This window comes from Amblyraja radiata, chromosome 15 (genome assembly GCF_010909765.2).
Source record: "Amblyraja radiata isolate CabotCenter1 chromosome 15, sAmbRad1.1.pri, whole genome shotgun sequence".
NCBI classification, from domain to species: Eukaryota; Metazoa; Chordata; class Chondrichthyes; order Rajiformes; family Rajidae; genus Amblyraja; species Amblyraja radiata.
Genome location: NC_045970.1, coordinates 49,710,899 through 49,732,748, shown reverse-complemented (window position 1 = coordinate 49,732,748; position 21,850 = coordinate 49,710,899). Strand labels below are relative to the sequence as shown.

General features: G+C 49.8%; 1 protein-coding gene across 3 annotated transcripts in view; it reads right to left on the bottom strand.

Moving 5' to 3' along the window:
- rufy2 (RUN and FYVE domain containing 2) overlaps positions 1–17,519 on the bottom strand; it is a 46,494-nt gene extending 28,975 nt beyond the window's left edge. The window contains exons 1-6 of one of the 3 annotated variants that reach the window (XM_033034382.1): positions 17,197–17,519; positions 13,696–13,869; positions 9,166–9,283; positions 6,752–6,853; positions 4,108–4,231; positions 529–593 (exon numbers count right to left, since the gene is read on the bottom strand). In XM_033034382.1, coding sequence (XP_032890273.1) covers positions 529–593; positions 4,108–4,231; positions 6,752–6,853; positions 9,166–9,283; positions 13,696–13,869; positions 17,197–17,470 — 857 coding nt within the window. In that variant the 5' untranslated portion in view covers positions 17,471–17,519. The remainder of the gene's footprint in view (positions 1–528; positions 594–4,107; positions 4,232–6,751; positions 6,854–9,165; positions 9,284–13,695; positions 13,870–17,196) is intronic. The other 2 variants (XM_033034383.1, XM_033034381.1) reach the window with 2 other exon arrangements.
- Positions 17,520–21,850: the final 4,331 nt, after the last annotated feature.

The following is a 21,850-nucleotide window of genomic DNA, read 5'->3' as shown; positions in this document are numbered from 1 at the left end:
CTGAGTTGGATGATCAGCCATGATCATATTGAATGGCGGTGCAGGCTCGAAAGGCCGAATGGCCTACTCCTGCACCTATTTTCTATGTTTCTATGTCTTCAGGATAGGGGAGGACGCGGAGGAAACGCACGCCGTCACGGGGAGAACGTGCAAACTTCACACAGACAGCACCCGAGGTCAGGATCGACCCCCGGGTCTCCGGCGCTGTGAGACAGCGCTCTCTACAAGTTCATAAGATCATAAGTGACAGGAGTAGAATTAGGCCATTCGGCCCATCAAGGCTACTCCGCCATTCAATCATGACTGACCTATCACTCCCTCCTAACCCCATTCTCCTGCCTTCTCCCCATAATCCCCGACTCAAGAAGTCATGCCACTGTGCCTCCCTTGTGATTTAATCAATGTGTTTTTTAAATGGGAAAAACTGCAAGGAAGACATTTGCAGGAGTTGCTTCCCTATGGAAAAATTCCCAACCTTCCCAGAGGAGCGCATGTGGTGCAGGACAGCGCAGCGTCTGCAGCAATTACCTCTCGAAGCATCCGTTGTTGTCATTGTCACCTTTCAGGTACATGGAGAAGTCAATAACTCCAACCTGGGGAAGAAATGGGGCTGAGGTGAGACACAATGAACGGTTACAAGACAATGATCTTCATCCCATCACGACTCCATCAGTCCCCTGTAGCTTTCGTTCCTTTAGTTTTAGAGATACAGCGCAGAAACAGGCCCACCGCCGACAAGCAATCCCCGCACACTAACACTTTCCTACACGCACTGGGGACAAAATGTGGGAGGAAACCTGAGCTCCCGGTGAAAACCCACGCAGGTCACGGGGAGAAGGTACAAACTCCGTACAAGACAAGCACCCGTAGTTAGGATCGAACCCGGGTCTCTGGCGCTGTGAGGCAGCAACTCTACCGCTGCACCACCGTGCTGCCCCTTGTAAAGGCAGCATAATGTTTGGATTCCTGTCACTTTCCTGTGCTGTTCAACTGCAATAATCATTTAACACCTTTCTGAATTTTTTCCCAACATCTTGACAATGTTCCCGGGTAACGTCAATTTTTACGTACATTGATTTTGTCCGGGGGCCAGAAAGTGCAGAAAATAATTCATTCCACACGGTATCCAAAGTCCACGACGTTGCCATGAATGCCATCAATAGCAGATAACACGGATTAGAAAATAGAAATCTAGAAATATAGGTGCAGGAGTAGGCCATTCGGCCCTTCGAGCCAGCACCGCCATTCAATGTGATCATGGCTGATCATCCCCAATCAGTACCCCGTTCCTGCCTTCTCCCCATATCCCCTGACTCCGCTATCTTTAATAGCCCTATCTAGCTCTCTCTTGAAAGCATCCAGAGAACCGGCCTCCACCGCCCTCTGAGGCAGAGAATACCATAGACTCACCACTCTCTGTGAGAAAAAGTGTTTCCTCGTCTCCGTTCTAAATGGCTTACTCCTTATTCTTAAACTGTGGCCCCTGGTTCTGGACTCCCCCAACATCGGGAACATGTTTCCTGCCTCTAGCGTGTCCAAACCCGTAACAATCTCCAAACCCTTAACAATCTATCTTCAATATGATTATGGCTGATCATCTAAAATCAGTGCCCCCCGTTCCTGCTTTCTCCCCATATCCCTTGATTCCTGCATCTAGCCTGTCCTATCTCTCAGCAGCATCTCTGGAGAAAAAGGATGGATGACATTTCAGGTTGAGGCCCTTCATCAGACTGAAAATAGGGGGTTGGGGGGGGCGGTGAGAGCTGGAGGGGCGAAAAGACCAGCCACAAATGACCTCAGGCAGGTGGGTGCCCAGGTAGGCCCAGTGTTGGCGAGGGAAGGTGTGATCTCAAGATGGATACAACGAGGGGAACTGTGGAACTGGTTAAATGACTGGGTTGGAAGAGGGCTGGGGGAAGGGGGAAGAGAGGGGATTGTGAGTAAAAGTTACTTTTAGTTTTTAGTTTGGAGATACAGCGCGGAAACAGGCCCTTCGGCCCACCGAGTCCGCACCGACCAGTGATCCCCGCACATGAATACAATCCTACACACACCAGGGACAATTTACACTTATACCAAGCCAATTAACCTACAAACCTGTGAGTCTTTGGAATTCGGGAGGAAACCGAAGATCTCGGAGAAAACCCACGCGGGTTACGGGGAGAACGTGCAAACTCCGTACAGACAGCAGTCAGGATCGAACCCGAGTCTCTGACGCTGTCAGGCAGTAGCTCTACCGTTGCGCCACCGATGTTTCATGTTTTGCTCATAGTTGGAACATATTGACTCTTTCGACTGAACAATTTTGGACGATATAATCCAAGGGTCATGGCTCACTGGAACAAAGTTAATGTTTAACGTGCCCCCCCCCTCCTCCTTCCCTGACACAGGGCAGAGTCTAAACTTTCTTAGTGCTCCTAACATATTCTGCAGATGTAGTTACAGTGAATACAATGGCTTCCATAATCTCCCTCTCTCTCCCTCTCTCTGTCTCACACACCCACAAAACAATGCATTGCCTTTAATAGGATACAAAGTTCTGCAGTAACTCACCTATCACCCGCTGAGTTACTCCAGGACTTTGTGTTTTTTTAAAATAGATGGTGCGGCACGGTTAAGGGGCGGCACGGCGGCGCAGCATTAGAATTGCTGCCTCACAACACCAGGGACCCGGGTTCGATCCTGACTAGGGGCGCTGTCTGTGCGGAGTTTGTACGTTCTCCCCGTGACCGCATGGGTTTTCCCCGGGTGCTCCGGTTTCCTCCCACACTCGAAAGAAGCACAGGTTATGTGAGCTAATTTGGCTTGGGTAAAAATGTGGCCCCAGTGTGTAGGATAGTGCTGGAGTACGGGGTGACCGTTGGTCGGCGCGGGACTCGGTGGGCCGAAGGGCCTGTTTCCGCGCTGTATCTCTGAACTAAACTAAACTGATTCTGGACTTTGGAAGAGGAAGGACGAGGATCCACTAAAGCTGTCTCCATCTACGGGACGGTGGTGGAGAGAGTCGAAGGCTTTAAATTACTGGGCGTGCACATGCCTGAACAAACTGCACTGGACCCAGCACACTTCAGGGCCTGTCCCACTTTGCGGTTTTCTCGGCGACTGCGAACGTCGGTGACCGACGCCCTAAAACCGTCAAGTTGCACGACACTCCGTGTCACCCGCCTTCACAACACAAGGTTACACCGAAGTATAATAATCACACTGGAAATGAACTTATCTACAATAAATCTACAATAACTTTTTAATGGATAAGTTGGCGCTTTATATACCAGCGTCACAGGCTGTCACCCACAGGACAGCATACGTTTATAACAAGAGGAATCGAATATAGGAGCAAAGAGGCCCTTCTGCAGTTGTACAGAGCCCTAGTGAGATCACACCTGGAGTATTGTGTGCAGTGAGATCACACACACACATATACATATATATATACATACACACACGCACATATATATATATACATACATACACATACACACACATATATATACATACACACACGCACATATATATATATACAAACACACACACACACACACACATATATATACAAACACACACACACACATATATATACATACACACACGCATATATATATATACAAACACACACACACACACATATATATACATACACACACACACACACACATATATATACATACACACACGCATATATATATATATATATACATACAAACACACGCACACATACATATACATAAACACACACACACACACATATATATATATACATACACACACGCACATATATATATACATACAAACACACACACACACATATATACATACACACACACACACGCACATATATATATACATACACACACATATATAGTGCAATAACAACAATAATAGTCCATGTAGTTCAGAGCTTATTGGAGGATGTAGTGTTTAATAGCCTGATGGCTGTATTGGTACTTGCTGAACATGTACCCGGGTTGAGGATCACTACCCTCGAAAGTAAACACGTGTAGGATTTGATAGGTGTGAACTGGCAGTATAATTTGCCCCCTTTCTAACAGGAGTCACACAGGTAACGGATGGATAATGTGAAAGACCAGAGGCAACAGCCAGCCTTACCATGGTGTCCAGGTCTTCTCCCTTCACACACAGGTTAGCATCAATCACGTTGAGTCCAACCAGCAGTCCAACGATCACCATTCCCTCCTCTTCCATCATCACCGCGTGGTCTTCATAGAACTCGCTGCAAGCAAAACAGCAAAGCACATAAAAAATAGGTGCAGGAGTAGGCCGTTGGGCCCTTCAAGCCAGCACCGCATTTCAATATGATCATGGCTAATCATCCAGAATCAGAGCCCTGTTCCTGCTTTGTCCCCGTATCCCTTGATTCTGTTAGCCCTAAGAGCTAAATCTAACTCTCTCTTGAATACATCCAGTGAATTGGCCTCCACTGCCTTCTGTGGCAGAGAATTCCACAGAATCACAACTCTCTGGGTGAAAAAGTTTTTCCTCATCTCAGTCCTAAATGGCCGACCCCTTATTCTTAAACTGTGACCCCTGGTTCTGGACTCCCCCAACATCGGGAACATTTTTCCTGCATTATATGTTTCTATAAAATCCCTTCTCATCCTTCAAAATTCCAGTGATTCCACACAGCTTTTGAAATGAGTAGTGTGGCACGGTGGTGCAGCGGTGTAGTTACAGTGCCAGAGACCCGGGTTCCATCCAGACTACGGGTGCTGTCTGTACGGACTTTGTACCTTCTCCCCGTGACCTGCGTGGGTTTTCTGCGGGTGTCCCGGTTTCTTCCCACACTCCAAAGGCGTACTGGTTTGTAGGTTAATAGGCTTCGGTAAAATTATAAATTGTCACTAGGGTGTGTGTGGGATGGCACTAGTGTGCGGGCATCGCTGGTTGGCGCGCACTCGGTGGGCCGAAGGGCCTGTTTCCGCTCCATAAATCTGAACTAAACTGAACGTAGAACAGTACAGTGTCGGAAAGAACTGCAGATGCTGGTTTAAACGGAAGATTGACACAAAATGCTGGAGTAACTCAGCGGGACAGGCAGCATCACTGGAGAGAAGGAATGGGTGACGATTCGGGTGGAGACCCTTCTTCAGAACAGTGCAGCATAGGAATGGGTCCTTCAGCTCATGATGTCCGCGCCGAATATGAAGGCAAGTTGGAGAAGCAAAGAACTGCAGATGTGTGGAGTAACTCAGTGGGTCATGGATAAAGTGACGTTTCTAGTCGGGACCCTTCTTCAGACACAAATGTTCTGGAGTAACTCAGCAGGTCAGGCAGCGTCTCTGCGTAACATGGGTAGGTGATGTTTCATGTTGAGACCCTTCTTCAGACTGATTGTAAGATGGGGGGGGGGGGGGGGGGGGGGGGAGTTGGCAGAGAGGCAGGACATAACCTGGCAGTTCTCCCTCCCATTCCCACACTGACGTTTGTGTCCAAGGCCTCCTCCACTGTCAGAGTGAGGCCGAAATGCAAATTGGAGGAACAGCATCTCATATTTCGCTTGGGCAGCTTGGATATTGATTTCTCTAACTTCAAGTAACCTCCCTCTCCATCCCTCAAGCTTCCTCCCCACAGCCATCAGGCTATTGAACTCAACTCAAACAAAACTCTGAATATTAATAGCCCATTATCTGTTTATTTGCACTTTATGTGTTTTATTTATTCATGTGTGTATATATTTATACAACGGTATATGGACACACTGATCTGTTCTGTATTCATGCCTTCTATATTCTGTTGTGCTGAAGCAAAGCAAGAATTTCCTTGACCTGTCTGGGACACATGACAATAAACTCTCTTGAATCTTGAAGTTCATGTTCCACCCAAGTCACACCAGCCTTTCGTTCTCACCTAGCAATCAGCTAACAATGGCCTGTTTCCTTTGTTATTGTTACTTTTTTGAATATCTTTCATCCACTTGTTCTATATCTGTCCACTTCACCGTCCATGTCTCTTGTTTCCCTTTCCGGTGACTTTCAGTCCGAAGAAGGGTGTCGACCCCAAACGTCGCCCATTCCTTCTCTCCAGAGATGCTGCCTGACCCGCTGAGTCACTCCAGCTTTTTGTGTCTTTCATCGGTTTAAGCCAGCACCTGCAGTTCCTTCCCACACACCTGGCAGGTAATAGGTTGATACAGATGAGGAGGGTGGGAGGTTGATAGGATGTTGGCTTTTCTATCTTTTGGATAGTTAAATAGATATGTGGGGAATGGAGGGAGATGGATGATGTACAAGCCCAGAGCCGGTAAACGCTCCTCGTTCGTTAACCCAATCATTGCTGGGATCATTGCATCAGACTCTCACAGATCAATATAGAAACATAGAAAATAGGTGTGGGAGGAGGCCTTTCGGCCCTTCGAGTCAGCACCACCGTTCATTGTGATCATGGCTGATCGTCCCCTATCAATAACCCGTGCCTGCCTTCTCCCCGTATCCCTTGACTCCACTAGCCCCTAGAGCTCTATCTAACTCTCTCTTAAATCCATCCAGTGATTTGGCCTCCACCGCCCTCTGTGGCTGGGAATTCCACAAATTCACAACTCTCTGGGCGAAAACGTTTTTTTCTCACCTCAGTCTTAAATGGCCTCCCCTTTATTCTAAGACTGTGGCCCCTGGTTCTGGGACTGGCCCAACATTGGGAACATTTCTCCTGCATCTAGCTTGTCCAGTCCTTTTGTATCTCCTAACCCTCCCACTCTTCATCACACGGGGTAACGGTCGAGAAACACAAGACCCACCTGAAGAGGTCTTTCCTGAAGACAATGATGCGTAGGTAATCCGCCAGTTTCTTCTGCATCATGGCAAGCCTTAACCAGGCCCGAGCTCGGCCCAGCGGGGTTCTGCAAAGGAATGGCAGCCACAACTGTCAAGCTTACAGAGACTAATAATGCAGCTTATAATGATGCCATGAGAATATTGCTTTAGAGACCTCGATGGTGTCGTGCAAGTGAAATGTTTGTGGCTGCAGGAGTCAACACTTTACAGACTGTCTTAAGAAATCTTATGTATTAGCCGGATTACTGAGTCTGAAAATGAAATCATTTTGGCCTTATCAAACAGGTTTAGCACTACACACTACCAATCCCAGCTGTGGAGACATTGGTATAGTTGTAGGACATTGATTTTTTAAATTCTTGATCTTAAACCATGTATTGTGCTTTTGAATGTAAATTATTGCCTCAGAGGGCGGTGGAGGCAGGTTCTCTGGATGCTTTCAAGAGAGCTAGATAGGGCTCTTAAAAATAGCGGAGTCAGGGGATATGGGGAGAAGGCAGGAAGGTGGTACTGATTGTGGATGATCAGCCATGATCACATTGAATGATCGAAACGCTGAATGGCCTACTCCTGCACCTGTTGTCTATTGTGCTTCTGTATGCAATTTATTCTATGTAATGTCTTGCCTTTTATCTGGATCTTGTGTCTGTAATAAAAGGTAAGTCAGTAATTAAGCAATTACTAGGCCTCAATTGTAAGGTAGCGGTAGAGTAGCTGCCTTACAGCGCCAGAGACCCGGGTTCGATCCCGACCTCGTGTGCTGTCTGTACAGGAGTTTGTACGTTCTCCCTGTGCCATGCGTGGCTTTTCTCCGGGTGCTCCGGTTTCTTCCCACTTTCCAAAGGCGTGCAGGGTTGCCCGTTAATTGGCTTCTGTAAATTGTCCCTAGTGTTTGGGCTAGAGTGCGGGGCGATCGCTGGTCGGCGGGGATTCGGTGGGCCGAAGGACCTGTTTCCACGCTGTATCTCTAAACTAAACTAAACTAAACTACCACACCTTTCTCTAACTACATAAAAGAATTGTTCGTCATTAGCCACTTCCCACTGAGATTAGAATCTCTGCCCTTGATCGATGCTGACCCTCGGGGCTGCACCAGCTGGTAGATGACGATATAACCATATAACAATTACAGCACGGAAACAGGCCATCTCGACCCTTCTAGTCCGTGCCGAACACGTATTCTCCCCTAGTCCCATATACCTGCGCTCAGACCATAACCCTCCATTCCTTTCCCGTCCATATAACTATCCAATTTATTTTTAAATGATAAAAACGAACCTGCCTCCACCACCTTCACTGGAAGCTCATTCCACACAGCCACCACTCTCTGAGTAAAGAAGTTCCCCCTCATGTTACCCCTAAACTTCTGACCCTTAATTCTCAAGTCATGTCCCCTTGTTTGAATCTTCCCTACTCTCAGTGGGAAAAGCTTATCCACGTCAACTCTGTCTATCCCTCTCATCATTTTAAAGACCTCTATCAAGTCCCCCCTTAACCTTCTGCGCTCCAAAGAATAAAGCCCTAACTTGTTCAACCTTGCTCTGTAACTTAGTTGCTGAAACCCAGGCAACATTCTAGTAAATCTCCTCTGTACTCTCTCTAAGATCTGCTGCCTCACAGCGCCAAAGACCTGACTCCGCATCTTTTACAACATCTCCCCTGTAACATGGTGCCCAGAACTGAACACAATACCCTAAATGCGGCCTCACCAACTGGGGCGTCACGGTGGCGCAGCGGTAGAGCTACCGGTTTATCAGCGCCAGAGACCCGGGTTCGAACCTGCCCACGGGTGCTTCCATTTGTGCGGAATTTGCACGTTCTCCCCGTGACCGCGTAGGTTTTCTCAGAGATCTTCATTGCCCTCCCACACTCCAAAGACGTACAGGTTTGTGGGTTAATTGGCTTGGTATAAGTGTACAATTGTCCCTAGTGTGTGTAGGATAGTGTTAAGGGCCTGTCCCACTTTCACGACCTAATTCACGACCCTTGACTCGTACTCGCAGCATGGTCGTCACAAGGTCGTAGGTAGGTCGTGATGCTAGTCGTAGGTACTCGTGGCATCAAGTAGGTCGGGGCGTTTTTTCAACATGATGAAAAATGTCCACGAGTAAAAAAGGTCATGAATTAGGTCGTGAAAGTGGGACAGGCCCTTTAGTGTGCGGCAGTCGCTGGTCGATGTGGATTCAGTGGGCCAGAGGGCCTGTTTCCGCGCTGTATCTCTAAACTAAACTAACGTCTTACAGTATGTATGGCTGCAACATGGCCTCCCAACTTCTATACTCAACCAAACTATTTGGCGGAAAAATAAAATCAGACCAATTCTCCTTTAATATTTGAGCATTTCTACGACCTCCATATGCGAGACAAAATTCCTTACTTTAACCCGGGCAGGTCACGCACACTTGTTACAATCTCCGCAACTTCGGGGCAGAGTTTCTCCACGAGTTCCAGGGGGCCCCATAGTGACTTGTTCTGTCCGAGGAAAGACTTCTTCACTGCAACACAAGATGGGGGGGGGGGGAAGAAAGGCCACGTTATAGGAAGTCTTGTATACCAGCTGCTATAAGGTTATATAATGCGCATAAATAACTCCACTTTTTTTTCATTCATTGTATTTTAACTTGTATTTTAACTTGTTAAGTATGGAAGCTATTTGAGGAAATGTGTGGTGGTATGTCTGTCTTGAAGCTGTCGTGGCACTGTAATTTCCTGTAAAGGATTATTAAAGGTATAAAAATCAATCAATCAATAAACAGCATCAACATCCGAAATGTGCTCATTGAGGCTCTGGGGGTTCGGGGATGAGAGGTTATAAGAGAGAGCACCAGCACATGGAAGCAATTATCTAAGAAACCCCATCAACGCCTCTACTTTAAGAGTCATCGAGCGATAGAGTGAGGAAACAAGCCATTCGGCCCAACTTGCCCACACCGGCCAACATGCCCCAGCGACACTAGTCCCGCATGCCCGCGTTTGGCGATTCATGGTGATTTGATACATTCTTGATGTATACAAGAGAGAGTTAGATGTAGCTCTTGGGGCTAACGGAATCAAGGGATATGGAGAGAATGGAGGAACGGGGTACTGATTTTGGATGATCAGCCAATGGCGGTGCTGCCTTGAAGGGCCGCATGGCCTACTCCCGCACCTGTTTTCTACACTTCTACAGTCCATATCCCTCCAAACCTGTACCTGTCTAACTGTCCACTTCCTCAGAAGATTGCGGAGATTAGTTTAGTTTAGAGAGACAGCGCGGAAACAGGCCCTTCGGCCCATCGAGTCCGTGCCGACCAGCGATCCCCGCACATTATTCTACACACACCGGCGACAATTTACAATTTTACCCAAACCAATTAACCTCCAAACCTGTACATCCTTGGAGTGTGGGAGGTAACCGGAGTTCCTGGGGAAAATCCACGGGGAGAACGTACAAAGTCAGTACAGACAAGCGCCTGTAGTCAGGATCGAACCCGAGTCTCTGGCGCTGCAAGGCAGCAACTCTACCGCTGTGCCACCGTGCCACCCAGACTCTGCTGAACGTCTACTGGGATACAGTGGAGCATGTTGACTGGTTGCATCACGGCCTAGTTCAGCAACTTGACCACCCAGGAGAGAAGACGACTGCAAGGAGATGTCAACACTGCCCAGTCCATCACGGGTACTAACCTCCCCACTAGCAACGGGTTCTACAGGAGTCATCAGAGCATGATCGGAGACCCACACCACCCTGGCCACACACTCACTTCACTCCTGCCATCAGGATGTAGGTACAGGAGCCTGAAAACTGTAACGTTCAGGTTCAGGAACAGCTTCTTCCCTACAGCCAGCAGGCTATTAAACACTACAACCTCCAAATAAGCTCTGAACTGAGACTTGGGAGTATTGGTTTTGTCTTTTTGCACTATTATTGTTTGTTTGTTTATGTGTATGTATGTGTCTCTCTCTCTCTCTCTCTCTCTCGCGCTCTCTCTCTCTCTCTCTCTCTCTCTCTCTCTCTCTCTCTATCTCTGCCTCTCTCTCTCTCGATCTCGCGTCTCTCTCTCTCTCGCTCTCATCGCGCGCTCTCTCTCTCTCTCTCTCTCTCTCTCTCTCTCTCTCTCTCTCTCTCTCTCTCTCTCTCTCTCTATATATATATATATATATAAATACACACACACACACACATATATATATACACACAAACACACACACACATATATATTTATACTAGACTAAGTGGGACCCGTTGGGTCCCAGCATCACACGGGAGGCTGGTCACCAACGCAATATTCCACCTCTCCACCAATTCCAGTGGGGGGGGCTGTCTGTTGCGCTAGTATGGGTGTTGCGGGCCGAAGGTACTGGTTTCCAGAGGGCTAGTATAGACATTGTGGGCCGTATGGATGCTTGGGCAGGCATCCAACTGTTGCAACAATTTTAAAAACCAAGCCAAGGCAAACAATTGGGCTGCAGCCACCCGACAACCAAAATTCATTTTGTGAACACAAACTTGTTAAAAAAGGCTGCAGCCACTTTACAGCCGCATCGAGGGGACTCACCGTGGAGTGGACGTGCGTTCAGTGTTATTCGCAGCTCAGAGAGCCGTGACCCTCTCGCTTCCTGGGTCTGGTAGAGACTGAGTGAGGCACGCCACTTCCTGGTTCTATGGTCCCTCCACCTGCCACCAGCGGGGGCAGCAGAGAGAATGGGGAATTTTGTAAAAACATTAATATCTCTCTAATTTTTCATCGAGGAAAAAATCCTCCGCACTCATACGGCGGAGCGGGGTTCTGAGCGAGGTGGCCAAAAATGACGGCCGTAAGTGGCGGCGTTCTCTCGGAAATAGCAGCACAGTCAGCCAAAAGCGGTCAAGATCAGAGATTTAGTAATATTGATGATATCTATATTACTAAATCTCTGTTCTTGACCGCTTTTGGCCTTCTGTGCAGCGATTTCTGAGAGAACGCCGCCACCTACGGCCGTCATTTTTGGCTACCTCGCTCAGAGCCCCCCTCCGCCGCATGTGTGCCGAGGATTTTTCCCGTCGATGAAAATTGACAGTGATGTTAATGTTTTCACAAAATTCCCCATTCTCTCTGCTGCCCCTGCTGGAGGGAGGGGGAGGGACTATAAAACCAGGAAGTGGTGTGCCTCAATCAGTCTCTGCAAGTGGTGTGCCTCAATCAGAGCTCTAAATAACACTGAACAAATGTCTCCACAGCTGTGAGTACCCATATTTGTTGAAAAATGAAATATGGTTTAGTTTGAGAAGAAAGCACTGCTGAAATGGTTGTTTGGGTTGAATAAAGAACCCTCTCTCTCTCTCCCCTCCTCTCTCTCCCCACCTCCTCTCTATCCTAGCCCTCTCTCTTTCTCTCTCTCTCTCCCCCTCTCGCCCTTTCTACTCTCTCTCTCCCCTCCTCTCTCCGCCACCCCCCCCATCACAACCCCTATCCCCCCCTCCTCTCTACCCCCCCTCCTCCTCTACCCTAACACCCCCGCCTCTCAGCCACCCCTCCTCCCTCCTCTCCTCACACCTCTCCCCCTCACCCCCCTCATCAGCAACCCCGCGCTCTCTTCTCTCCCCCTCCCTCACCCTCTCCTCTCGCTCCTCCCCCTCCTCCCTCACCTTTCCCCCTCACCCACCCTCCCTCTTCTCCTCCTCTCCACCCCTCATCCCTCTTGCCCTCTCTCTCTCTGTCTCTGCCCCATCTCTCTCTGCCCTCACTCTCTAACCCCGCCCCCCCCCCCCCCTCCCTCTCTAGATGTGACTGCAAGTTGGGGGCTACGCGTCAGTAGATAGGGTGGTTATGGGGTAAAAGAAGCAAATTAATAATATTAATATAATATCAAGGGGGGTAATTAGCATGAGTGCGGGGGGGGGGGGATAGTTAGGGTGTGTGACGCTGCATGCCCCCCCCCCCCCCCCCACAACCGCACGTTGGGGGAACAGACCCAACGGGTCTGCACTTGGTCCAGTAGATATATAGATATATACACATACACACACACACACACACATAACAAATGACAATATATAAATATATATATACTGAATCTATAGATAAATTGAAGTTCTTCCGTATATTATATTCATATATTATATGTCTACATATCCTGTTGTGCTGCTGCAAGTAAAATGTCATTGTTCTGTTCAGGACAAAGGACAATAATACACTCGTGAACAGAATTAGGCTGTGGTGATTCTTCCGTGGACAAATAATTTCCATGTAGACCAAGTCCAACTTCAATGGCTACACAATACCCAGCGGTAGAGTTGCTGCCTCACAGCGCCAGAGACCCGGGTTCGATCCTGACGACGGGTGCTGTCTGTACGGAGTTTGCACGTTCTCCCCGTGACCGCATGGGTTTTCTCCGAGATCTTCAGTTTCCTCCCACGCTCCAAAGACATACAGGTTTGTAGGTTAACTGGCTTTGGCAAAAGTAGTAAATGGTCCCAAGTGTGTGTAGGGCAGTGCTCGTGTACGGACAGGGTGATCGCTGCCCGGCAGGGACTAGGTGGGCCGAAGGGCCTGCTTCCTCGCTGTATCTCTGAAGAAGAAGGAAAGTTGGACTGATTTTTCTTTCTGCCAAATAGTTTAATTGGGTATAGAAGTTGGGAGGTCACGTTGCAGTTATATACTGTAAGACGTTGGTTTGGTTTAGTGCAGTTTAGTTTTACTCAGGCCCACTGAGTTTGCACTGACCAGCGATCCCCGCACTTTATTAACACTATCCAACACACACTAGGGACAATTTACACTTATACCAAGCCAATTAACCTACAAACCTGTACGTCTTTGGAGTGCGGGAGGAAACCGAAGATCTCAGAGCAAACCTATGCAGGTCATGGGGACAACATACAAACTCCGTACAGACAAGCACCCGTGGTCGGGATCGAACTCTACGCGCCGCCCTCGTGCGCTACCTTTCAGCCCGTGCTTGAGACAATGCTCCATCACGATGAAGAACTGCTGCAGCGGCGCGTAATCCGAGTCCAGTGTCCGTCCGAAGCTCAGGGCCGACTCAATCAGTCCTTTCACACTCAGGTTCGCCATCTTCAGCAGGTTTGCTCGTTCAATGGCCATCGGATCCCTCGGTGCTGAGCAAAAAAAAAAAAAACAGGCAATAATTAGACGCCAGAGAATCCCTTCAGTCTCAACACCAACCAATTCCCCGCTCCCAATCGCACGCACGTGCCCTATACCTCCTGACGTTCCACTCCTTCTTCCCTCTGCCCTCTCATCCTAGATCCACCGAGTTCACAGCTCCCTCGCCATTCCCAAAGACCCATCTCCTCAATCTGTTGTCTTCAACTGCCCACACATCCTCCCCCCTCTCCCCGTCCACTATCCTCCCTCCCCCCCCTCCCCTCTCCTTTCCTTCCCCCATCCCTTCCCACCCATCCCTGTCCTTTCTACCTGCTCCCTTCCCACCTCCAACTCCTTCCTTCCCTTCCCTTCTCCCCATCCCTTGTCCTCTCCTCATCCCCCCTTCTCCCCACCTCCTCTTCTCCCTTCCCTACCTCCTCCCCTCTCACCCTCTCCTCCTATCCACCTGTCCCCCCATCCTCTGCTTCCCTCTGAAGGTAAGCATGCAGCTACAGTAGGCAGTGATAGAAAGCTAATGCCATGTTGGGCTTCATAACAAGAGGAGTTAAGTATAGGAGCAAAGAGGTCCTTCTGCAGTTGTACAGGGCCCTGGTGAGACCACACCTGGAGTATTGTGTGCAGTTCTGGTCCCCAAATTTGAGGAAGGACATCCTTGCTATTGAGGGAGTGCAGCCTAGGTCCACGAGGTTAATTCCAGGGATGGCAGGATTGAAAGAATGGAGCGGCTGTGCTTGTAAACACTCGAATTTAGAAAGATGAGAGGGGATCTTATTGAAACATAGAAGATTATTAAGGGATTGCACATGCCAGAGGCAGGAAACATGTTCCCGATGTTGGGGGAGTCCAGAACCAGGAGCCACAGGTTACAAATAAAGGGTATGCCATTTAGAATGGAGAAGAGAAAAAACATTTTCACCCAGAGAGTTGTGAATCTGTGGAATTCTTTGCCTCAGAAGGCAGTGGAGGCCAATTCTCTGGATGCTTTCAAGAGAGAGTTAGATAGAGCTCTTAAAGAGAGCGGAGTCAAGGGATATGGGGAGAAGGCAGGAATGGGGTATCGATTGTGGATGATCAGCCATGATCACAGTGAATGGCGGTGCTGTCTTGAAGGGCCAAATGGCCTACTCCTGCACCTATTCTGTCTGTGGAATGGGGTACCGATTGTGGATGATCCTGCACCTACTCCTGCACCTATTGTCTATTGTCTCCCCACCCCCTCTACCTCCCTCCCCTCACCTCATCCCATCCCATCCCCTCATGCTCATACATCCTCTCCTTCCATCCCCACTCCCCCCTTCCTCAACCTTCCATCCCCCCTCACTTTGAAGAAAGATTTGATAACTGGGATTGTATTCTCTGCAGCAACGGTGGTGAAGAAAAGACTTCGTTGAGGTGAATAATATTATGAGAATAGGACCTGTTTCTCTTAACAAAGAGTGTAAGAAGGAACTGCAGATGCTGGTTTAAACTGAAGATAGACACTAAACGCTGGAATAACTCAGCAGGACAGGCAGCATCTCTGGAGAGAAAGAATAGGTGATGTTTCGGATCAAAGACCTTCAGACTGAAGAGGTTGAAAACCAGCCATAAACCACAATGACTGGAGATGTGTGTTATCCAACTAAGGGCAGAAATCAGAATCATGTGTTCATCTTTATTGACGTGACACCATAATAAATATATTACAGAAAAAAGAATTAATGGGGTGGCATGGTGGCGCAGCGGTAGAGTTGCTGCCTTGCAGCACCACAGACCCAGATTTGATCCTGACTACGGGTGCTGTCTGTACAGTATTTGTACATTCTCCTTATGACCACATGGTTTACTCCGGATATTCCAGTTTCTCCCACATCCGAAAGAAGTGCAGGTTTGTAGGTTAATTGGCTTCTGTAAATTGTCCCTGGCATGTAGAATAGAACTGGTGTATGGTAGATTGCTAGTCGGTGTAGACTTGGGCCGAAGGGCCATTTTCCATATATATGTTTTACATATATATCTTAATTTCATTGAACCATATACGGTTGAATATGTGGCATTATTTTTGTCTTGTTTCTATAGTCAAAGGGTAAGGTTGATTGATTTCTTTGTGCAGAACGGTGATGGAAGTCTGACTCCTCCTGCCTTGTTTCTATGTTTTTGTTTCTCTATATATGCATAACAGCATGGATTATAATCTGATTTCCATACTTGAATATACTAGTCATTCATGTGCTGCACTTGTGGATCAGAGCCTGGCTCTACTGTGGAATATAATTAGGAATGGAATTTAGCCGAACCTTATTCATACCTAATCCAATTTGAAGCATAAATGTTGCATTCAAGTGTTAATTAAAAGATTCGCCACAGTATGCACCAGATTGCACAATTTCAAGCTGAAAAATGCAAAAGCTCCCCACCCACCCCCCCTCCAACACCGTCGCCCCCCCCCCCTCCCCTCGGTCGCTAGGCTACCTCGTAATTTCTCACCCTCAACTCTCACCCAATGTTGCCAGCCATGCCTCTATCCCCCCCACTCCAATCCCTCACCTCTCTCCCCTCCGCACCCCATCCCTTTTCCTCATCCACCCCTCCCTTCCCTCTCCACCTGCTTCTCCCTCCATCCCCACCCAGTTCCCCCCCTCCATCCGCATCCCTTCTCCCTATCTCAACCTATCCCCCTCCCATCACCAACCACTTCTCCCCACCCCACCCCTCTCCTCCCCTTCTCCTGCTCCTGCATTCTCTCCCTCCACCCCCACCCAGCCCCATCCCTCACTTCCTCCCTCCCTCTCTTATCTCCCTCCATCCTCTCTTTTCCTCCCTCCCTCTCTCCATCCATCCCTCCCTCCTTATCCCCTCCCACCTCCTCCATTCCCTCTCTCCATCCATCCCTCCCTCCCTCACTTCATCTCCCTCTCCCTCCCTCCATCCCCACCCAGCCCCCTCTCTCCCTCCCTCTATCCCTCCACCCCCACCCAGTCCCCTCCCTCACTCCCTCTCTCCATCCTCTCCTTTTCTCCCTCCCTTCATCTCCCTCCACCCCCACCCAGCCCCTCCCTCCCTCACTCCCTTCCTCTCCCGCCATCTCCATCCTCCCTCTCTCCATCCATCCCTCCCTCATTATCCCCTCCCACCTCCTCCATTCCCTCCCTCCATCCACCCCTCCCTCACTTCCTCCCCTCATCTCCCTCCATCATCTCCCTCTATCCCTCCCTCTCTCCATCCATCCCTCCTCCCTCCTCCCTCCTCCCTCCCCCCACCTCCTCCATTCCCTCCCCACCTGCTCCCTTCCCTCTCCATCCCCTCCCTCCACCTCCCATCCTCCATCCCTCACTCACCTCCCCGGCCGCTCCCCCCAGTGTCGACTCGGCGCTGCCGCTGCGTTGCCGCCGGTGTGTAGGGTCGGGCCCCGGCCCCGGCCCCCCGCCCCCCGGCCTCCTCCTCCTCCTCCTCCTCCTCCCTCCTCCCGGCCGCCGGGCCCCGCTCCTCCCGCAGCCGCAACACCCCGAAACATCGCTCCGGGTCCCGGGAGTCGCTGTCCGCCAGCCCGAGGCCCGGCCCTGTCGCCGCTGCCGCCGCCGCCGCCGCCATCCTGCCCGGCTCCCGCTCCATGAACCGCCTCGACCCCGTCCCCGTCCCCGTCCCCGTCCCCGCTGGTGGGTGGGTCCGCCCCGCCTCAGGACCGCTCCCTCCTCCCCTCTCCCTCTCCTCCCCCCTCCTCCTCTCTCCTCCTTCCTCCCCTCCTCACCCCTCTCCCCTCCCCTCTCCTCCCCCTCCTCCTCTCTCCTCCTTCCTCCTCTCCCCCTCTCTCCTCTCCTCCTTCCTCTCCTCCACTATCCTTCCTCTCCCCTCTCCTCTTCCCTCCTCTCTCCTCTCCTCCTCTCTCCTCCCCACACCCTCCTCTCCACTCTCCTTCCACTCCTCTCCCCTCTCCTCCTCCATCCCCTCCCCTACTCCCTCTTCTCCTCCATCCCCTCCCCTACTCCCTCTTCTCATCCTCCCCACTCCCCCCTTTCCCCTCTCATCTCTCCTCTCCTCCCCTCTCTCCAATTCTCTCCTTCCTCTTCTCTTCTCCCCTCTCCTTTCCTCCCCTCCCCTCTCCACCCCTCCCCAGGCAGCAGTATCCCCACTCCTCTCCTGAAGCAAATGGTAGCACTGGGACTCATCCTCCCCTCTCCTCTCTACCACCCTCCTCTCTACCTCCCCTCTTTCATTCCCTCTCGTTTCCTTTCCTCTTTCTTCCCATTTCTTAAAAATAGCGGAATCAGGGGATATGGGGAGAAGGCAGGAACGGGGTACTGATTGTGGATGATCAGCCATGATCACATTGAATGGCAGTGCTGGCTCGAAGGGCCGAATGGCCTACTCCTGCACCTATTGTCTATTTCCTATCCTTTTTGCACTCCTTTCCTCCCCTCTTCTCCCCTCCTTACCTCCTCTCTTCTCCACTATCCTTTCCTTCCATTTCTTCACTCCTCCCCCTCCTCCTTTCCCCTTCTCCTCCTCTTCGCTTCTCCTCTCTCCCCTTCTCTTCCTTCTCCCCATCCTTCCCCTTTCCTTCCCTTTCTTCTCTCCTCTCTGCTCCCCTTCCCTTCTCACTTATTTTCTCCCCTCTTTCCATTCCTCACCTCCCTTCTCATCTCTCCCCACTCTATTTCTCCTCTCCCATTTCCCCCTCTCCTCATCCCTTTCCTTCCCCCCTCCCAAAAATAAATCTTATACCGAATAAAACACACATATAATGCAAGAGAACAGTGCAAAAGTCCTAATGCATTCTTACTGTGTGTGCCTGTGCGTTCAATATTATCAGCTGCACAGTAAAACCGTAACTTCCTGCTTCTTCCCTACAGCCATTCAATATTGTCATCACAGTACAGCCAGTGTTAGTGTTAACAACTACATTTTTTGAGTCGCTGCCTCAAATGCATATCTCTGAGGATCTGTCTCTGTCCTGGACCTAACATATTGATGCAATCATAAAGGATCAAAGATGAAGGTCAGGGGGAACCAGTGCAAGAAGACAGAGGGCAATAAAAGATAGACGGAAGCAAAAGGTAGAAGGGAGATAAGAAAAACCAACCTGAAAGCTTTGTGCCTCAATGCGAGGAGCATTCGAAATAAGGTGGATGAATTGAATGTGCAGTTAGCATTTAAGGAATATGACATAATTGGAATTCTGGAGACATGGCACCAGGGTGACCAAGGCTGGGAGCTAAACATGCAGGGGTATTCGATATTCAGGAAGGATAGGCAGAAAGGAAGAGGAGGTGAGGTGGCATTGCTGGTTGAAGAGGAGATGAATGCAATAGCAAGGAGAGACATTAGCTTGGATGCTGTAGAACCGGCATGGGTAGAACAGTGAAATAGCCAAGGGCAAAAAACGCTTGTTGGAGTTGTATACAGACCACCAAACAGCAGGTTGGGGATAGCATCAAGCAGGAAATTAGGGATGCGTGTTTCAAAGGTACAGCGGTTATCATCGGTGACTTTAACCTACATATATGTTTAAGAAAGAATTGCAGATGCTGGAAAAATTGAAGGTAGACAAAAATGCTGGAGAAACTCAGCGGGCGAGGCAGCATCTATGGAACGAAGGAATAGGTGACGTTTCGGTTCGAGACCCTTCTTCAGACTGATGTGGGGGTGGGGGGGAGGGGGCGGGAAGAACAAAAGGAAGAGGTGGAGACAGTGGGCTGTGGGAGAGCTGGGAAGGAGGGAGAAAGCAAGGACTACCTGAAATTGGAGAAGTCAATGTTCATACCGCTGGGGTGTAAACTACCCAAGCAAAATATGAGGTGCTGCTCCTCCAATTTTCGGTGGGACTCACTCTGGTCATGGAGGAGGCCCAGGAAAGAAAGGTCGGATTTGGAATGGGAGGGGGAGTTGGAAGTGCTGAGCCACCGGGAGATCAGGTTGGCTAATGCGAACTGAGCGGAGGTGTTGGGCGAAGCGATCGCCAAGCCTACGCTTGGTCTCACCGATGTAGAGCAGCAGACACCTAGAGCAGCAGATGCAATAGATGAGGTTGGAGGAGGTGCAGGTGAACCTCTGCCTCACCTGGAAATACTGTTTGGGTCCTTGAATGGAGTCAAGGGGGGAGGTAAAGCGATAAGTGTAGCATTTCCTGCGGTTGCGAGGGAAAGTACCAGGGGAGGGGGTGGTTTGGGTGTGAAGGGACAAATTGACCAGGGAGTTACGGAAGGAGCGGTCTCTGTGGAAAGCCAAAAGGGGAAGAAATGGAAAGATGTGGCCAGTGGTGGGATCCCATTGGAGGTGGCGAAAATGTTGGAGGATTATTTGTTGTATGTGACGGCTGGTAGGGTGGAAGGTGAGGACAAGGGGGACTCTGTCCTTGTTACGAGTGGGGATTGAGAGCGGAGCTATGAGATATAGCGGAGACCCTAGTGAGAGCCTCATCTATAGTCAAAGAGGAGAACTCCCGTTCCCCAAAGAATGAGGACATCTCTGATGCCATGGTTTGGAACACTTCATCCTGGGTGCAGGTGCCTGGGGGCCTGTTTCCGCGCTGTGTGTCTAAAAGAAGGCTGTGGAGGCCAATTCACTGGATGTTTTCAAGAGATTTAGATTCAGGGTTAGATTTAGCACTTTGGGCTAACGGAATCGAGGGATATAGGGAGAAAGCAGGAACAGGGTACTGATTTTGGATGAACAGCCATGATCATATTGAATGGTGGTGCTGGCTCGAAGGGCCGAATGGCCGACTCCTGCACCCATTTTCTATGTTTCTAAGGTTCTTGATTAACACGGGTGTCAGGATTTATGGATTAATATGGGTGTCAGATAATTCTGCAGAATTAAGACATTCGGCCCATCAGGTCTACTCCACCACTCAATCATGGCTTCCAGAAGCTCTCTCACACACACACACACACACACACACACACACACACACACACACACACACACACACACACACACACACACACACAAAATAATGCATTGTCTTTAAGAGGATACAAAGTTTTGCTGTAACTCATCTATCACCCAGAGTTACTCCAGTACTTTGTGTCTTTTTTTAAATAGGTGGTGTGGCACGATGGTGCAGCGGTAGAGTTGCTGCCTTACAACACCAGGGACCCGGGTTCGATCCTGACTACGGGTGCAGTCTGTATGGAGTTTTTGTACGTTCTCCCCATGACCTGCGTGGGTTTTGTCCGAGATCTTCGTTTTCCTCCCACACTCCAAAGACGTACAGGTTTGTAGGTCAATTGGCTCCGCTCCTTCAAAGTCTGCAGTAAGATGCTGCAGATGTTCTAACAATTGGTGGTAGCCAGTGCCATCTTATTCGTTGCCGTGTGCTGGGGCAGCAGGGCAAAGGTTGTGGACGCCAATAAGATCAACAAACACATTAGGAAGGCTGGCTCCGTCCTCAGGGCAGAGTTGGATTCATGGGAGGTGGGTGGTCTTGGAGGGGAGGATGCTCCTCAAACTGTGGGTGGCGCCACCTGCAGGGGCTGCCTCGCCAACAGTCTGTCTGTCCTTTTAAAAAAATTTTTTAGAATGAGTTAAAAAGTAATGTTTTAGTGTTCCTTGGTTTGTTTTATGGGTGGGTGGTGGGTGTGGGGGTGGGGGAAACTTTTTCAATCTATTACCTCGACGGAGATGCGATTTTTTCCTGTATCGTATCTCCACCCGCACCGCGCCCTAACATCGTGGAGTTGGCGGCCTTCCCTGGAGACCGACCCGGTGCTCCAAGCCGCGGGAGTCTGCGGGACTTTAACATCGCGGAGCTCGCGATCCCTTAGCCGGGGATCGAAGCTCCAACCGCGGGGCCTGTGGACTTTGACATCGTGAAGCCCGCGGCTCTGGTAAGAAGAGGCCGACTCGGGAGCCCCCATGCCGCGGAGAGAGTTTCAACCACCCCGACACGGGAGTTTCGATTACCCCGACGGGGGCTTCGATCGTCGGCTGCGGGGGCTTTGATGGCCCTGATTGCGGATGGCTTGACTGTCCCGACCGCGGGAGAAGTTT